The sequence below is a fragment of the Pseudophryne corroboree genome, chromosome 8, assembly GCF_028390025.1.
Source record: "Pseudophryne corroboree isolate aPseCor3 chromosome 8, aPseCor3.hap2, whole genome shotgun sequence".
Lineage (NCBI taxonomy): Eukaryota > Metazoa > Chordata > Amphibia > Anura > Myobatrachidae > Pseudophryne > Pseudophryne corroboree.
This window is the reverse complement of record NC_086451.1, coordinates 100456454-100474712: the sequence shown is the minus strand read 5'-3', so window position 1 is coordinate 100474712 and position 18259 is coordinate 100456454. Positions and strand designations below refer to the sequence as shown.

Below are 18259 nucleotides of genomic sequence, written 5' to 3'. Positions count from 1 at the left end.
CCGAAAATTGAACCTTAATGGACCCTAATTTTAGGCCCATAGACAGTCCTGTTTGCAGGAAATGGAGGAAACGACCCAGTTGAAATTCCTCTGTAGGGGCCTTCTTGGCCTCCCACCACGCAACATATTTTCGCCAAATGCGGTGATAATGTTTTGCGGTTACGTCCTTCCTGGCCTTGACCAGGGTAGGGATGACTTCATCTGGAATGCCTTTTTCCTTCAGGATCCGGCGTTCAACCACCAAGCCGTCAAACGCAGCCGCGGTAAGTCTTGGAACAAACAAGGCCCCTGCTGGAGCAGGTCCTTTCTTAGAGGTAGAGGCCACGGTTCGTCCGTGAGCATCTCTTGAAGTTCCGGATACCAAGTTCTTCTTGGCCAAACCGGAGCCACGAGTATCGTTCTTACTCCCCTTTGCCGTATAATTCTCAGTACTTTTGGTATGAGAGGCAGAGGAGGGAACACATACACTGACTGGAACACCCACGGTGTTACCAGAGCGTCCACAGCTATTGCCTGAGGGTCTCTTGACCTGGCGCAATACCTGTCCAGTTTTTTGTTGAGGCGGGACGCCATCATATCCACCTTTGGTTTTTCCCAACGGTTCACAATCATGTGGAAGACTTCTGGATGAAGTCCCCACTCTCCCGGGTGTAGATCGTGTCTGCTGAGGAAGTCTGCTTCCCAGTTGTCCACTCCCGGAATGAACACTGCTGACAGTGCTATCACATGATCTTCCGCCCAGCGAAGAATCCTTGCAGCTTCTGCCATTGCCCCCCTGCTTCCCGTGCCGCCCTGTCTGTTTACGTGGGCGACTGACGTGATGTTGTCCGATTGGATCAATACCGCCTGACCCTGAAGCAGGGGTTTCGCTTGACTTAGGGCATTGTAAATGGCCCTTAGTTCCAGAATGTTTATATGAAGAGATGTCTCCAGGCTTGACCATAAGCCCTGGAAATTCCTTCCCTGTGTGACTGCTCCCCAGCCTCGCAGGCTGGCATCCGTGGCCACCAGGACCCAGTCCCGAATGCCGAATCTGCGGCCCTCTAGAAGATGAGCACTCTGCAACCACCACAGGAGGGATACCCTTGTCCCCGGTGACAGGGTTATCCGCTGAAGCATCTGAAGATGCGACCCGGACCATTTTTCCAGTAGGTTCCACTGGAAAGTCTTGCGTGGAATCTGCCGAATGGGATTGCTTCGTAGGAAGCCACCATTTTTACCCAGAACCCTTGTGCATTGATGCACTGAGACTTGGTTCGGTTTTAGGAGGTTCCTGACTAGCTCGGATAACTCCCTGGCTTTCTCCTCCGGGAGAAACACCTTCTTTCTGGACTGTGTCCAGGATCATCCCTAGGAACAGAAGACAAGTCGTCGGAACCAGCTGCGATTTTGGAATATTGAGAATCCAATCGTGCTGCCGCAACACTACCTGAGATAGTGCTACACCGACTTCCAAGTGTTCCCTGGATCTTACCCTTATCAGGGAATCGTCCAAGTAAGGGATAACTAAAATTTTCTTCCTTCGAAGGGATATCATTTCGGCCATTACCTTGGTAAAGACCCGGGGTGCCGTGGACCATCCCTACGGCAGCGTCCGAACTGATAGTGACAGTTCTGTACCATAACCTGAAATACCCTTGGTGAGAAGGGTAAATTTTGACATGAAGGTAAGCATCCTTGATGTCCCGAGACATCATGTAGTCCCCTTCTTCCAGGTTTGCAATCACTGCTCTGAGTGACTCAATTTTGAATTTGAACCTCTGTATGCAAGTGTTCAAAGATTTTAGATTTTAGATTTTAAAATCGGTCTCACCGAGCCGTCTGGCTTCGGTACCACAATAGTGTGGAATAATACCCCGTTCCCTGTTGCAGGAGGGGTATCTTGATTATCACCTGCTGGGAATACAGCTTGTGAATGGTTTCCAAAACTGCCTCCCTGTCAGCGGGAGACGTCGGTAAAACAGACCTTTGGAAACGGCGAGTGGGATACGTCTCGAATTCCAATTTGTACCCCTGAAATATTACCTGAAGGATCCAGGGGTCTACTTGCGAGTGAGCCCACTGCGCACTGAAATTCATTGAGAACGGGACCCCACCGTGCCTGAACTTGTAAAGCCCTAGCGTCATACTGAGGGCTTGGCAGAGGCGGAAAAGAGTTTCTGTTCCTTGGAACTGGCTGATCTCTGCAGCCATTTTCCTCTCCCTCTGTCACGAGCAGAAAAGAGGAACCCTTTTGTCCGCTTGCCAACCAGGACTGCGCCTGATAATACGGCGTCTTATTTTGAGAGGCGACCTGGGGTACATCCCCTTTTTTGTTAAGGCAATACTTCCAAATGCCGTTAGGAATCCGCATCACCTGACCACTTTACTGGTATAATTGGACAACGCACTTATACTTGATGCCAGTCGGCAAATATTCCGCTGTGCATCATGCATATATAGAAATGCATCTTTTAATTGCTCTATAGGCAATAATATACTGTCCTTATCTAGGATATCAAATTTCCAGTCAGGGAATCCGACCACGCCAACCCAGCACTGCACATCCAGGCTGAGTCGATTGCTGGTCGCAGTATAACACCAGTATGTGTGTAAATACATTTTAGGATACCCTCCTGCTTTCTATCAGCAGGATCCCTAAGGGCGGCCATCTCCAGAGAGGGTAGAGCCCTTGTTCTTACAAGCGTGTGAGCGCCTTATCCCCCCTAGGGGGTGTTTCCCAACGCACCCTAACCTCTGGCGGGAAAAGGTATACTGCCAATAACTTTTTAGAAATTATCAATTGTTATCGGGGGGAAACCCACGCATCATCACACACCTCATTTTATTTCTCAGATTCAGGAAAACTACAGGAAGTTTTTCCTCACCAAACATAATACCCCTTTTTTTTTTGGTGGTATTTATATTATCAGAAGAGTGTAAACTTTTTCCATTGCCTCAATCATGCAATGTGTGGCCCTATTGGAAATCACGGTTGTCTCTTCACCGTCGACACAGGAGTCAGTATCCGTGTCGGCGTCTGTATCTGAGGTAACGGGCGCTTTAGAGCCCCTGTATGAGACGTCTGGACATGCACAAGCTGAGTAGCCGGCTGTCTCATGTCAACCACTGTCTTTTATACAAAGCTGACACTGTCACGCAATTTCAACAGTACATCCACTCAGGTGTCGACCCCCCAGGGGGTGACAACACTATTACAGACACTCTACTCCGTCTCCTCATCATTTTTCTCCTCATACATGTCGACACAAACGTACCGACACACAGCACACACACAGGGAATGCTCTGATAGAGGACAGGACCCCACTAGCCCTTTGGGGAGACAGAGGGAGAGTTTGCCAGCACACACCAGAGCGCTATATATATACAGGGATAACCTTATATAAGTGTTTTTCCCTTTATAGCTGCTGTATTGTTTATACTGCGCCTAATTTGTGCCCCCCTCTCTTTTTTAACCCCTTTCTGTAGTGTAGTGACTGCAGGGGAGAGCCAGGGAGCTTCCCTCCAACTGAGCTGTGAGGGAAAATGGCGCCAGTGTGCTGAGGAGATAAGGACGCCGAGAAAGGGGCGGAGCCTATCATCCGTTTTCTTGTATGTTTTGGCCGGGGTTAAATGCATCCATATAGCCCAGGAGTTATATGTGATGCATTTATTTTAGCCATAAAAGGGTTTCTATCGATTTATTGCGTCTCAGGGCGCTGCCCCCCCAGCGCCCTGCACCCTCAGTGACCGGAGTGTGAAGTGTGCTGAGAGCAATGGCGCACAGCTGCGGTGCTGTGCGCCTACCTTTATCTGAAGACAGGAAAGTCTTCTGCCGCCGATTTTTCCGGACCTCTTCGCTCTTCTGGCTCTGTAAGGGGGCCGGCGGCGCGGCTCCGGTGACCCATCCAGGCTGAACCTGTGATCGTCCCTCTGGAGCTAATGTCCAGTAGCCTAAGAAGCCCAATCCACTCTGCACGCAGGTGAGTTCGCTTCTTCTCCCCTTAGTCCCTCGATGCAGTGAGCCTGTTGCCAGCAGGTCTCACTGAAAATAATAAACCTAAACTAAAACTTTCACAAAGAGCTCAGGAGAGCCCCTAGTGTGCACCCTTCTCGTCGGGCACAGAAAATCTAACTGAGGCTTGGAGGAGGGTCATAGGGGGAGGAGCCAGTGCACACCAGGTGATCCTAAAGCTTTCTTTAGATGTGCCCTGTCTCCTGCGGAGCCGCTATTCCCCATGGTCCTTACGGAGTTCCCAGCATCCACTAGGACGTCAGAGAAAATAATATAATATAATAATGATAATCAGAACGGCAGGTATCAGGAGGCCCTTCCTGGCCAATTAAAACAGTTTACATGCATCCAGAGAGCAAATTCCCGGGTTGCGTCATTCAGACTTAACCCGGGAAGGAAGACCAGGTAAAAACCAAGGTCAACTGCAGGGTTGGCGACCAGGGACCACATTCCCGGGTTGGTGCCTTTCAGGCATACCAAAATCCCGAGTTGATGCGCGTTCATGTGCAAAATCCCAGGATTTTGGAGGATGTCAGGAAGGGGTATTAGTGACATTTAATTTTCATATGCTGCATCCTATATTTCATGGAATGACCCAGATTCAGAGACTCTGTTGCACACATATACTGTATACAAGTGTCGCATATCAAATTAAATCAGCAGAGTCTCCTGGTGCGTCCTAGCCACACTGCATTGCCACTTAGATGCGTTTTTGGCAAAAAAAAGATGCCCGACGTTAGCAGTCTCGCATAGGACCTGGCGTGCCGTGAGGGACTGTTTGGCGTGACTGCAGCAATGAAGTATGAGGACACATCGGTACCTTCATTACAATTTTCCCCTCAAGGTTGCCTAGATTCTATTTGTCATGTAGAATCAGCAATAAGTGGTAAATGCCAAGCTGGCTCATACAATTTCCATGATGTGGTTACAGCTGAAAATGAGGAAGCTCAATGCCCATACAAATGGCCATCGCAAGGGTGGGAAAAAATTGCTCCAGTCATCGGCATATGCCTATCGATAGCATGTACAGTATCCGTCGTTTGTAAACTATCCGATGGTTTGAAGCATTAATGGTATGCTCAGGTGCATGCGCAATGGACAGATATAGTTTATGCATGCACAAAGGACCTCTGCTTGGGAAACTTGGGGGTTGATGTATCAAGCAGCAAAAGGAGTAGAGAAGTGGACCAGTGGAGAAGTTGCCCATAGCAACTAATCAACATCGAGGTAGCATTTATCAAATACATTCTTATAAGTGATAGACAGTAGCAGCTGATTGGATGATATGGGCAACTTCTCCACTGATCCACTTCTTTCTTTTCACTGCTTGATACAGCAAACCCAGTTTCTCCTTGGGGTGTACGTAACCATGACATCAGCAAACATCAGAACAAAGCAGTCTTCATAGTCATCAAAGAATAGAATTGGAAAAGAAAAGAAAACCCCATCACTCCTTGTCTGACAACATTAAAGGTTACAGATGTCCACCCCTAGTGCAGAGCACAGACACATTAATACAACAATATACAGAATATACTTTTTATCTCTTTTAAATCAGTGGCATACTCTCCACACCTGTGTCACTTTACCTTCACAGGCTTGGATACAAGATTGTGCCATATCACAGGTGATAACGGAACGTGAGGGAGGAAATCAGCCCGGAGCGCTGAGTGTATAATACCCCTTTCACATCGCACAAATAAACCGGTATCGACCCATCATATTGCCGGGTCGACACGGGTCAGTGTGCGGTGTGAAAGCGCCAAGTCCAAATTTCCGGGTCGCCTCACCCAGTAATTCATCCCAGGTTATAAGCAGTGTTATTCCCGGGATGAAAACCGGGTCAGTGGCTGCGTAAACGGATTCACGGGTCGATGCGACCCGGGACCAGTTTACTAGAAAGGGAGAGGCAGCGCGGAGATGAGCTCATCTCCCAGCTCCCCCGCCGCTATGGCAACCAACCCGGCATATTGCCGGGACGGACAGTGAGCCAGGGGGTAGGAGAGTCTCCAATACCGGGTGGGATCCGGCATTGGAGATGTGAACGGGGTATAACAGCACAAAAGCTTATTTCCATGTGCGCTTCAATGGTGGGTAAGGGAAAATGATAAAGATACTGGTTGCTTTGTGCATTTACTAAACTGATGATGATTTTCTTTGGCCATGTGTGACAGGTCCAGGTAGCCCTCAACTACTGTACTTCAATACAATGTATTACAAGTGAGCATAAATAAGGCATTAAGGAGTCAATTCAATTTGATGTGACTTGCCACTGAAATGGCATGAAAACACAGTCAATGGACCAGCAGCTCAACCCCCTCGCGGCCCCATCTTGCTGACTCAAGCGGTACCATAAGGGTGGCATATAGCTGCAATTACTCATGGATGCCACTAAGTCGCACCTAACAGAATTGATCCCTACACTTGCAAGGCATATACCAAAATAATAAAAAGTTTGCTTTTATAGTAAGGGCTGGGCATTGAGACAGTGGAGCTATGAATATACAGATATAGAATAAGACCTAACACCAGCGATGCTCTTTTCCATGAAAGACAGAACGACATTTAAAACGTCTAGCTGTGTTCTCATGCTGTGCTGTGATTCTTACAGAGCTCTGCACCTGATGTAATAACAAGCACTGATCTGGAACACTATAATCCTCTAAGAAAATGCATTATTGGGAATCTAATAAATAGATCTGTAGTCTGAGGTTGTGCACAACAAGGAACTTCTAACATTAACAGGTTTAAGCAACCAGGAAAGCCTGATCATCTCCTACAGGTACTCCTAACATTACACTAACAGCAGCCATGGGTGGTTCACATGAAGCCAGTGCAGATCCACCACAGAGATTGATGGAAGTTAGTGCCATATACGTGAACGCATTTAAAAAGAAATAAAATCAGATCCAAGGATTAGATTTCCAAGCTGAGATGTTAAACAGCAGTATATTGTATCAAAGGTACTGTAATAAACTCTGCTATGTCGCCAAATATTCCACCATGTGAAATTCATGATCAAATGTGTCCTTATTATTACCTTAATCACATTGTGAAGCATCAAATAAAAGTCAAAGAACTATTGATCATGAGAGTTACCTTTAAGCTGCAAGCCAGCTCCATCAGCTTCTTAGCATTATCCTCAGAACGATAGCGCTTTGGAAGCTGAACGCGGAAGAATTTTAGAGCACCCTCAAAATCTGTAAGAAGGAGGTCATCCTTCGAGGTCTGGGGGAGAAATGATATTGGTTAAGTGTCTTCGCTGTGCGTGATGTGTGCATAATGTTCTAATACAGAACACCAACATAAGCCACAAAGTTATGAAACAATACACATTACTGCGAGATGCAGGATTTATAATAAAGAGCACTTCATGAAAATAAGAATTTACTTACCGATAATTCTATTTCTCGTAGTCCGTAGTGGATGCTGGGGACTCCGTAAGGACCATGGGGAATAGCGGCTCCGCAGGAGACTGGGCACAAAAGTAAAGCTTTAGAACTACCTGGTGTGCACTGGCTCCTCCCCCTATGACCCTCCTCCAAGCCTCAGTTAGGATACTGTGCCCGGACGAGCGTACACAATAAGGAAGGATTTTGAATCCCGGGTAAGACTCATACCAGCCACACCAATCACACCGTATAACCTGTGATCTGAACCCAGTTAACAGCATGATAACAGAGGAGCCTCTAGAAAAGATGGCTCACTACAGCAATAACCCGATTTTTTGGTAACAATAACTATGTACCAGTATTGCAGACAATCCGCACTTGGGATGGGCGCCCAGCATCCACTACGGACTACGAGAAATAGAAATATCGGTAAGTAAATTCTTATTTTCTCTAACGTCCTAAGTGGATGCTGGGGACTCCGTAGGGACCATGGGGATTATACCAAAGCTCCCAAACGGGCGGGAGAGTGCGGATGACTCTGCAGCACCAAATGAGAGAACTCCCGGTCCTCCTCAGCCAGGGTATCAAATTTGTAGAATTTTACAAACGTATTTGCTCCTGACCAAGTAGCTGCTCGGCAAAGTTGTAAAGCCGAGACCCCTCGGGCAGCCGCCCAAGATGAGCCCACCTTCCTTGTGGAATGGGCTTTTACAGATTTTGGCTGTGGCAGGCCTGCCACAGAATGTGCAAGCTGAATTGTACTACAAATCCAACGAGCAATAGTCTGCTTAGAAGCAGGAGCACCCAGCTTGTTGGGTGCATACAGAATAAACAACGAGTCAGATTTTCTGACTCCAGCCGTCCTGGAAACCTATATTTCCAGGGCTCTGACAACGTCTAGCAACTTGGAGTCCTCCAAGTCCCTAGTAGCCGCAGGCACCACAATAGGTTGATTCAGGTGAAACGCTGAAAACCACCTTAGGGAGAAACTCAGGACAAGTCCTCAATTCCGCCCTGTCCGAATGGAAAATCAGATGAGGGCTTTTACAGGATAAAGCCGCCAATTCTGACACGCACCTGGCCCAGGCCAGGGCCAACAGCATGACCACTTTCCATGTGAGATATTTTAACTCCACATATTTAAGTGGTTCAAACCAATGTGACTTTTGGAACCCAAAAACTACATTTAGATCCCAAGGTGCCACTGGAGGCACAAAAGGAGGCTGTATATACAGTACCCCTTTCACAAACGTCTGAACTTCAGGGACTGAAGCTAGTTCTTTTTGGAAGAAAATTGACAGGGCCGAAATTTGAACCTTAATGGACCCCCATTTCAGGCCCATAGACACTCCTGTTTGCAGGAAATGTAGGAATCGACCTAGTTGAAAATTCCTCCGTCGGGGCCTTACTGGCCTCGCACCACGCAACATATTTTCGCCAAATGCGGTAATAATGTTTTGCGGTTATATCTTTCCTGGCTTTGATCAGGATAGGGATGACTTCATCCGGAATGCCTTTTTCCTTCAGGATCCGGCGTTCAACCGCCCTGCCGTTAAACGCAGCCGCGGTAAGTCTTGGAACAGACAGGGTCCTTGCTGGAGCAGGTCCCTTCTTAGAGGTAGAGGCCACGGATCCTCCGTGAGCATCTCTTGAAGTTCCGGTTACCAAGTCCTTCTTGGCCAATCCGGAGCCACGAATATAGTGCTTACTCATCTCCATCTTATAATTCTCAGTACCTTGGTTATGAGAGGCAGAGGAGGGAACACATACACTGACTGGTACACCCACTGTGTTACCAGAGCGTCTACAGCTATTGCCTGAGGGTCCCTTGACCTGGCGCAATACTTGTCGAGTTTTATAAACATGTGGAAGACTTCTGGGTGAAGTCCCCACTCTCCCGGGTGGAGGTCGTGTCTGCTGAGGAAGTCTGCTTCCCAGTTGTCCACTCCCGGAATGAATACTGCTGACAGTGCTATCACATGATTTTCCGCCCAGCGAAGAATCCTTGCAGCTTCTGCCATTGCCCTTCTGCTTCCTGTGTCACCCTGTCTGTTTACGTGGGTGACTGCCGTGATGTTGTCCGAATGGATCAACTCCGGGTGACCTTGAAGCAGAGGTCTTGCTGAGCTTAGAGCATTGTAAATGGCCCTTAGCTTCAGGATATTTATGTGAAGTGATGTCTCCAGGCTTGACCATAAGCTCTGGAAATTCCTTCCCTGTGTGACTGCTCCCCAGCCTCGCAGGCTGGCATCCGTGGTCACCAGGACCCAGTCCTGAATGTGCGGCCCTCTAGAAGATGAGCACTCTGCAACCACCACAGGAGAGACACCCTTGTGCTTGGTGACAGGGTTATCCGCTGATGCATCTGAAGATGCGACCCAGACCATTTGTCCAGCAGGTCCCACTGGAAAGTTCTTGCGTGGAATCTGCCGCATGGGATTGCTTCATAGGAAGCCACCATTTTTTTCAGAACCATCTCATTGATGTACTGAGACTTGGCTCGGTTATAGGAGGTTCCCGACTAGCTCGGATAACTCCCTGACTTTCTCCTCCGGGAGAAACACCTTTTTCTGAACTGTGTCCAGGATCATCCCTAAGAACAGAAGACGAGTCGTCGGAATCAGCTGCGATTTTGGAATATTGAGAATCCAATCGTGCTGCCGCAACACTACCTGAGATAGTGCTACACCGACCTCCAACTGTTCCCTGGATCTTACCCTTATCAGGGAATCGTCCAAGTAAGGGATAACTAAAATTCCCTTCCTTTGAAGGAGTATCATCATTTCGGCCATTACCTTGGTAAAGACCCGGGGTGCCGTGGACCATCCATACGGCAGCGTCTGAAACTGATAGTGACAGTTCTGTACCATAAACCTGAGGTACCCTTGGTGAGAAGGGTAAATTGGGACATGAAGGTAAGCATCCTTGATGTACCGAGACATCATGTAGTCCTCTTCTTCCAGGTTCGCAATCACTGCTCTGAGTGACTCAATCTTGAATTTGAACCTCTGTATGTAAGTGTTCAAAGATTTTAGATTTAGAATCGGTCTCACCGAGCCGTCCGGCTTCGGTACCACAACAGTGTGGAATAATACCCCGTTCCCTGTTGCAGGAGGGGTACCTTGATTATCACCTGCTGGGAATACAGCTTGTGAATGGCTTCCAAAACTGTCTCCCTGTCAGAAGGAGACATCGGTAAAGCCGACTTTAGGAAACGGCGAGGGGGAGACGTCTCGAATTCTAATTTGTACCCCTGAGATATCACCTGAAGGATCCAGGGGTCTACTTGCGAGTGAGCCCACTGCGCGCTGAAATTCATTGAGACGGGCCCCCACCGTGCCTGATTCTGCTTGTAAAGCCCCAGCGTCATACTGAGGGCTTGGCAGAGGCGGGAGAGGGTTTCTGTTCCTGGGAACTGGCTGATTTCTGCAGCCTTTTTCCTCTCCCTCTGTCACGGGGCAGAAATGAGGAACCTTTTGCCCGCTTGCCCACGAAAAGACTGCGCCTGATAATACGGCGTCTTCTCATGTTGAGAGGCGACCTGGGGTACAAACGTGGATTTCCCAGCTGTTGCCGTGGCCACCAGGTCTGAAAGACCGACCCCAAATAACTCCTCCCCTTAATAAGGCAATACTTCCAAATGCCGTTTGGAATCCGCATCACCTGACCACTGTCGTGTCCATAACCCTCTACTGGTAGAAATGGACAACGCACTTAGACTTGATGCCAGTCGGCAAATATTCCGCTGTGCATCACGCATATATAGAAATGCATCTTTTAAATGCTCTATAGGCAATAATATACTGTCCCTATCTAGGTATCAATATTTTCAGTCAGGGAATCCGACCACGCCAACCCAGCACTGCACATCCAGGCTGAGGCGATTGCTGGTCGCAGTATAACACCAGTATGTGTGTAAATACCTTTTAGGATGCCCTCCTGCTTTCTATCAGCAGGATCCTTAAGGGCGGCCATCTCAGGAGAGGGTAGAGCCCTTGTTCTTACAAGCGTGTGAGCGCTTTATCCACCCTAGGGGGTGTTTCCCAACGCACCCTAACCTCTGGCGGGAAAGGATATAATGACAATAACATTTTAGAAATTATCAGTTGTTATCGGGGGAAAACCACGCATCATCACACACCTCATTTAATTTCTCAGATTCAGGAAAACTACAGGTAGTTTTTCCTCACCGAACATAATACCCCTTTTTGGTGGTACTCGTATTATCAGAAATGTGTATAACATTTTTCATTGCCTCAATCATGTAACGTGTGGCCCTACTGGAAGTCACATTTGTCTCTTCACCGTCGACACTGGAGTCAGTATCCGTGTCGGCGTCTATATCTGCCATCTGAGGTAACGGGCGCTTTAGAGCCCCTGAAGGCCTATGAGACGTCTGGACAGGCACAAGCTGAGTAGCCGGCTGTCTCATGTCAACCACTGTCTTTTATACAGAGCTGACACTGTTACGTAATTCCTTCCAACAGTTCATCCACTCAGGTGTCGACCCCCTAGGGGGTGACATCACTATTACAGGCAATCTGCTCCGTCTCCACATAATTTTTCTCCTCATACATGTCGACACAAACGTACCGACACACAGCACACACACAGGGAATGCTCTGATAGAGGACAGGACCCCACTAGCCCTTTGGGGAGACAGAGGGAGAGTTTGCCAGCACACACCAGAGCGCTATATATATACAGGGATAACCTTATATAAGTGTTTTTCCCCTTATAGCTGCTGTATCTTTAATACTGCGCGTAATTAGTGCCCCCCTTCTCTTTTTTAACCCTTTCTGTAGTGTAGTGACTGCAGGGGAGAGCCAGGGAGCTTCCCTCCAACGGAGCTGTGAGGGAAAATGGCGCCAGTGTGCTGAGGAGATAGGCTCCGCCCCCTTATCGGCGGCCTTATCTCCCGTTTTTCTATGTATTCTGGCAGGGGTTAAATTCATCCATATAGCAAAGGAGCTATATGTGATGCATTTTTTGCCATCCAAGGTGTTTTTATTGCGTCTCAGGGCGCCCCCCCCCCAGCGCCCTGCACCCTCAGTGACCGGAGTGTGAAGTGTGCTGAGAGCAATGGCGCACAGCTGCAGTGCTGTGCGCTACCTTGTTGAAGACAGGACGTCTTCTGCCGCCGATTTTCCGGACCTCTTCTGTCTTCTGGCTCTGTAAGGGGGCCGGCGGCGCGGCTCTGGGACCCATCCATGGCTGGGCCTGTGATCGTCCCTCTGGAGCGAATGTCCAGTAGCCTAAGAAGCCCAATCCACTCTGCACGCAGGTGAGTTCGCTTCTTCTCCCCTTAGTCCCTCGATGCAGTGAGCCTGTTGCCAGCAGGTCTCACTGAAAATAAAAAACCTAAAACTAAACTTTTCACTAAGCAGCTCAGGAGAGCCACCTAGTGTGCACCCTTCTCGTTCGGGCACAAAAATCTAACTGAGGCTTGGAGGAGTGTCATAGGGGGAGGAGCCAGTGCACACCAGGTAGTTCTAAAGCTTTACTTTTGTGCCCAGTCTCCTGCGGAGCCGCTATTCCCCATGGTCCTTACGGAGTCCCCAGCATCCACTTAGGACGTTAGAGAAATGCCTGGTATATTAGTAACAGATCATAAAGGATAACATGGCCACCTGGCCAAGGCGAGGATGATCTTTATACTGCTGCAGAAGAGTCGCCCCACTCCCATAAACAATTTTTGTGGCTTAAAAAAACACAAAGGGAGCACAGTATAGTGTGACCCGAGTGGGCAAACGGGATGTGGTTACAATCCCGACAGTCGGGATCCTAGCGCAGGAGATACTGGCGCCGGAATCCCGACACATGATGGAATGCTTACACCGGAATTCAGAAAGGGGCCAGGAAACTGATGCCGGAATCTAGATCGTCCTGACATTGGGGTGGGTAAGTACTACACCAGGGATAGGTGGTTAGGTTTAGGGTGCGGGGAAGGAAAGTTAGGGTTACGCACCACCAGAGTGGTTTAGGCTGTGGGGGGACACAGTTAGGTTGGGAAGGGGGTAGGGTTAGGCACCTAAAAGGGAGGGGTAGGGTAGGGTAGTGTTAGGCTACTTACAGAGTCTGTATCTGTGTACAAAGCACCACAGTACAGCTGGGTTTTCTCACTCCAAGTTCTTTGTACATATTTAAAAGTAATTCCTGTGTGGTTCAAGTTGCAGCCCAGTGTCTCTAGTGCACTGTGAGCAGTGTTTCCTTACAATGCAAATAAGAGGCAAATGTAAAGACAAATATGGTACGTTACTCCTCCGTAAGTGGCTCAGTGGTGCCGGGTGTCTTAGGGAGGAGTAACGTACCATATTTGTCTTTACATTTGCCTCTTATTTGCATTGTAAGGAAACACTGCTCACAGTGCACTAGAGACACTGGGCTGCAACTTGAACCACACAGGAATTACTTTTAAATATGTACAAAGAACTTGGAGTGAGAAAACCCAGCTGTACTGTGGTGCTTTGTACACAGATACAGACTCTGTCACACACAGATGTACAGATGTTGCACATCAAATACATCAGTGTAATCTAGCAAAGTAGTTTTGAGTCTTCCAGTTGTTTTATTTATGCAAATAAGATGCACAGTTTGAGCAAGAAAGATGCTCGGCGCAGACAAGTTGAGATATATGACGGAGTTTTAACTAAGTCTCAAGTAAAAAGACTTGTAAGGCTTTTCTAAGAACAAGGTGCAAACAGTACTACATGCTATACTGCATAATAGCCAAAACTGGTCAATGTTAACTCTAACTTACACTAGACTAACACTACTAGAAACCAACTGCAGCAAATCACACTACACAGTTTACAATGGGTGGCACTTGATATGCCGGCTGTCGGGATCCCGGCGCTAGGCATACCGGCGCTGGAATCCCGACAACCGGCATACCGCAACTATTTTCCCTTGTGAGGTGTCCATGACACACCTGGAGGGAGAATAAATAGCGTTGTGTACGTAGCACACCATCGTGCCTGCAGCGTGGCGAGCAAAGCGAGCCTGCAAGGGGCTCGCTTGCGCTCGCCCGGCTGCTGGTATACCGGCGGTCGGGAACCCAGCAATGGTATGCTGGGCGCCGGGATCCCGAGCACCGGCATACCGTAGTAGACCCTTTAGAATATATTCGGTATTAATAACAAAAACAGATAAACAGAACTTACTTTTAATAACCCCAGTGCAACATTAAATATGACACTTATTCCCTGTAAAGAAAACAGAACACAGAATGAATAGAAACACACACCATAGTAGGGTAATAAACAGGATTATGTTAAACGGGTGTGGATCATTAGGTCGACATGCACATTGTCCTCAGATGAACAGTCAATTGGTCGACACGTAAAAGGTACAAAAGGTCTACATCAGAGGTTCTCAAATGTGGTCTTCAAGGCACCACAACAGTCTATCCCCTTGGACTAATTGTGGCATATAAGAAACAGGTATTCCCCCTACAAAAGATACTAACATCTTTGCTGTGCCAAGCATTGGGGACTTCCGCACTTTAACTGGTATTCACAAGCTGCCTTTGCCGATCCATTATAGACATTCTGTTGGAGAGAGTCCTAACCAGGGTATGAATACTCCTGCTGAAGGAGTAATTTAAGTGTCTAATCTCAAGTTATAATAGCCACTATCGTTATCTATCCCAGAGCACTGTGACATTTTTTTATTTATTCTAATGTTTTAGTTATTTTTTTGAATACTGTGCTGTGTAATAAATTGCCTTTTTTTCTTTTATTCTCTTATAACAAACCGTCCCACAAGTATTATTATTATTGTTACAGCCAGCGCTGGTATACATTTTTTTAATCTATATTCAGTTTTATATCCTGGGGATCTGACCACCCCCGCTACCAGCTGCTGTTGACCGTGCATTTAAAATACCCGCTTTTCTTCTTTTTATTACGATTTTGTCACACACGCTTGGTATCTGCACACTCAATACACTATCAGAATTTTATGGATGTGTGAGATTCATCACCACACATCCATTGGATAAGACCCCTATTTCCAAATACTCAGTATTGTCCTATATTTTCAGGGGGTGCTGTCAACTACAGTATGCATACATTAGGATTTGAAGAGGAAAAGAGACAGAAGAATCTGTAATATTGACGCACTAATTGACATTTTTATTAAAATATAACCTTTATTCGATATTCATTAAATGAGAATTGTATTTATAAATGATTGATCCAGACTACAGCGAAACATAGAATTAAAAATGACAGACTAACATATATGTGCATTACAGAAATAAGAAGATTGTGAATAAAGATTTAAAAAGTGTGTCCACGTGTGTGTTTTCACTATAAGGTCTTATCAGATTGCTGTGTGGGCATATGTATTGCCAATATCTATGATTTTTATTTTTAGTTTTATCTCAAATGATCTATCCACCACTGAATCTCTATTTGAATATGTTTAATTTCACTAGAAGGTAAATTTGTATATATCAGAACTTCACTTATTTTACTCACACTGTTTAAAGGAAATAGTCCTTATTTGTCTTACAGTGTGATTATGCTACTATATAAGGATATAATAATCCTATTTTTATATAGTAGTAAATAAAAGTTATGGTCCTAAAATCAGAGTGATGTTTCCTCAATTAAAGCTGATAGATAGGATTATTTTATAAAATGTGACAGTTTCTGTTTTCAAATCTCACATCCCACATTTGTGTTGGTGTTTAGCCACTATTTAGTCAGGCTGGAGATGTCAATAATATATATCGCTTTCGTTAGGGGTGTGTCAACCCCAATTTTATTAGAAAGCCAACTGTCTATCAGCACAGTTTCTTTCTAGTTCCAATCATTCAAATCAATTTCACTGGAAAGTGAGTTAACATATATCAGAACATCACTTACATTCCTCACACTGTTAAAGGAAATAATCCTTATTTGTTTTACAGTGTGATTAGACTACCATATAAGGATATGATAATCCTATTTTTTATATATATATATATATATATAGTAGTACTAATCTAGATTAGTACTACTATATATATATATATATATATATATATAAAAAAAATAGGATTATCATATCCTTATATGGTAGTCTAATCACACTGTAAAACAAATAAGGATTATTTCCTTTAACAGTGTGAGGAATGTAAGTGATGTTCTGATATATGTTAACTCACTTTCCAGTGAAATTGATTTGAATGATTGGAACTAGAAAGAAATTGTGCTGATAGACAGTTGGCTTTCTAATAAAATTGGGGTTGACACACCCCTAACGAAAGCGATATATATTATTGACATCTCCAGCCTGACTAAATAGTGGCTAAACACCAACACAAATGTGGGATGTGAGATTTGAAAACAGAAACTGTCACATTTTATAAAATAATCCTATCTATCAGCTTTAATTGAGGAAACATCACTCTGATTTTAGGACCATAACTTTTATTTACTACTATATAAAAAATAAGATTTTACTTACCGATAAATCTATTTCTCGTAGTCCGTAGTGGATGCTGGGGACTCCGTCAGGACCATGGGGATTAGCGGCTCCGCAGGAGACAGGGCACAAAAATAAAGCTTTAGGATCAGGTGGTGTGCACTGGCTCCTCCCCCTATGACCCTCCTCCAAGCCTCAGTTAGGATACTGTGCCCGGACGAGCGTACACAATAAGGAAGGATTTTGAATCCCGGGTAAGACTCATACCAGCCACACCAATCACACCGTACAACTTGTGATCTGAACCCAGTTAACAGTATGACAAACGTAGGAGCCTCTGAACAGACGGCTCACAACAATAACAACCCGATTTTTTTGTAACAATAACTATGTACAAGTATTGCAGACAATCCGCACTTGGGATGGGCGCCCAGCATCCACTACGGACTACGAGAAATAGATTTATCGGTAAGTAAAATCTTATTTTCTCTGACGTCCTAGTGGATGCTGGGGACTCCGTCAGGACCATGGGGATTATACCAAAGCTCCCAAACGGGCGGGAGAGTGCGGATGACTCTGCAGCACCGAATGAGAGAACTCCAGGTCCTCTTTAGCCAGGGTATCAAATTTGTAGAATTTTACAAACGTGTTCTCCCCCGACCACGTAGCTGCTCGGCAGAGTTGTAATGCCGAGACCCCTCGGGCAGCCGCCCAGGATGAGCCCACCTTCCTTGTGGAATGGGCCTTGACAGATTTAGGCTGTGGCAGGCCTGCCACAGAATGTGCAAGTTGAATTGTGCTACAAATCCAACGAGCAATCGTCTGCTTAGAAGCAGGAGCACCCAGCTTGTTGGGTGCATACAGTATAAACAGCGAGTCAGATTTTCTGACTCCAGCCGTCCTTGAAATATATATTTTCAATGCCCTGACAACGTCCAGCAACTTGGAATCCTCCAAATCGCTAGTAGCCGCAGGCACCACAATAGGCTGGTTCAGGTGAAACGCTGACACCACCTTAGGCAGAAACTGAGGACGCGTCCGCAGTTCTGCCCTGTCCGAATGGAAAATCAGATATGGGCTTTTATACGATAAAGCCGCCAATTCTGACACTCTCCTGGCTGAAGCCAGGGCCAGTAGCATGGTTACTTTCCATGTAAGATATTTCAAATCCACCGATTTGAGTGGCTCAAACCAATGGGATTTGAGAAAATCCAAAACTACATTAAGGTCCCACGGAGCCACTGGGGGCACAACCGGGGGCTGTATATGTAGTACTCCTTTTACAAAAGTCTGGACTTCAGGAACTGAAGCCAATTCTTTCTGGAAGAAAATCGACAGGGCCGAAATTTGAACCTTAATGGACCCCAATTTGAGGCCCATAGACAATCCTGTTTGCAGGAAATGTAGGAATCGACCCAATTGAAATTCCTCCGTGGGGGCCTTCCTGGCCTCACACCA

At 46.4% G+C, this 18259-nt stretch overlaps 1 protein-coding gene across 1 annotated transcript in view; it reads right to left on the bottom strand.

Annotated features, from left to right (window-relative positions):
- LOC134948686 (rab GTPase-activating protein 1) overlaps nt 1-18259 on the bottom strand; it is a 437656-nt gene that overhangs the window by 128615 nt on the left and 290782 nt on the right. The window contains exons 14-15 of the mRNA XM_063936842.1: nt 14551-14592; nt 7095-7223 (exon numbers count right to left, since the gene is read on the bottom strand). Coding sequence (XP_063792912.1) covers nt 7095-7223; nt 14551-14592 — 171 coding nt within the window. The remainder of the gene's footprint in view (nt 1-7094; nt 7224-14550; nt 14593-18259) is intronic.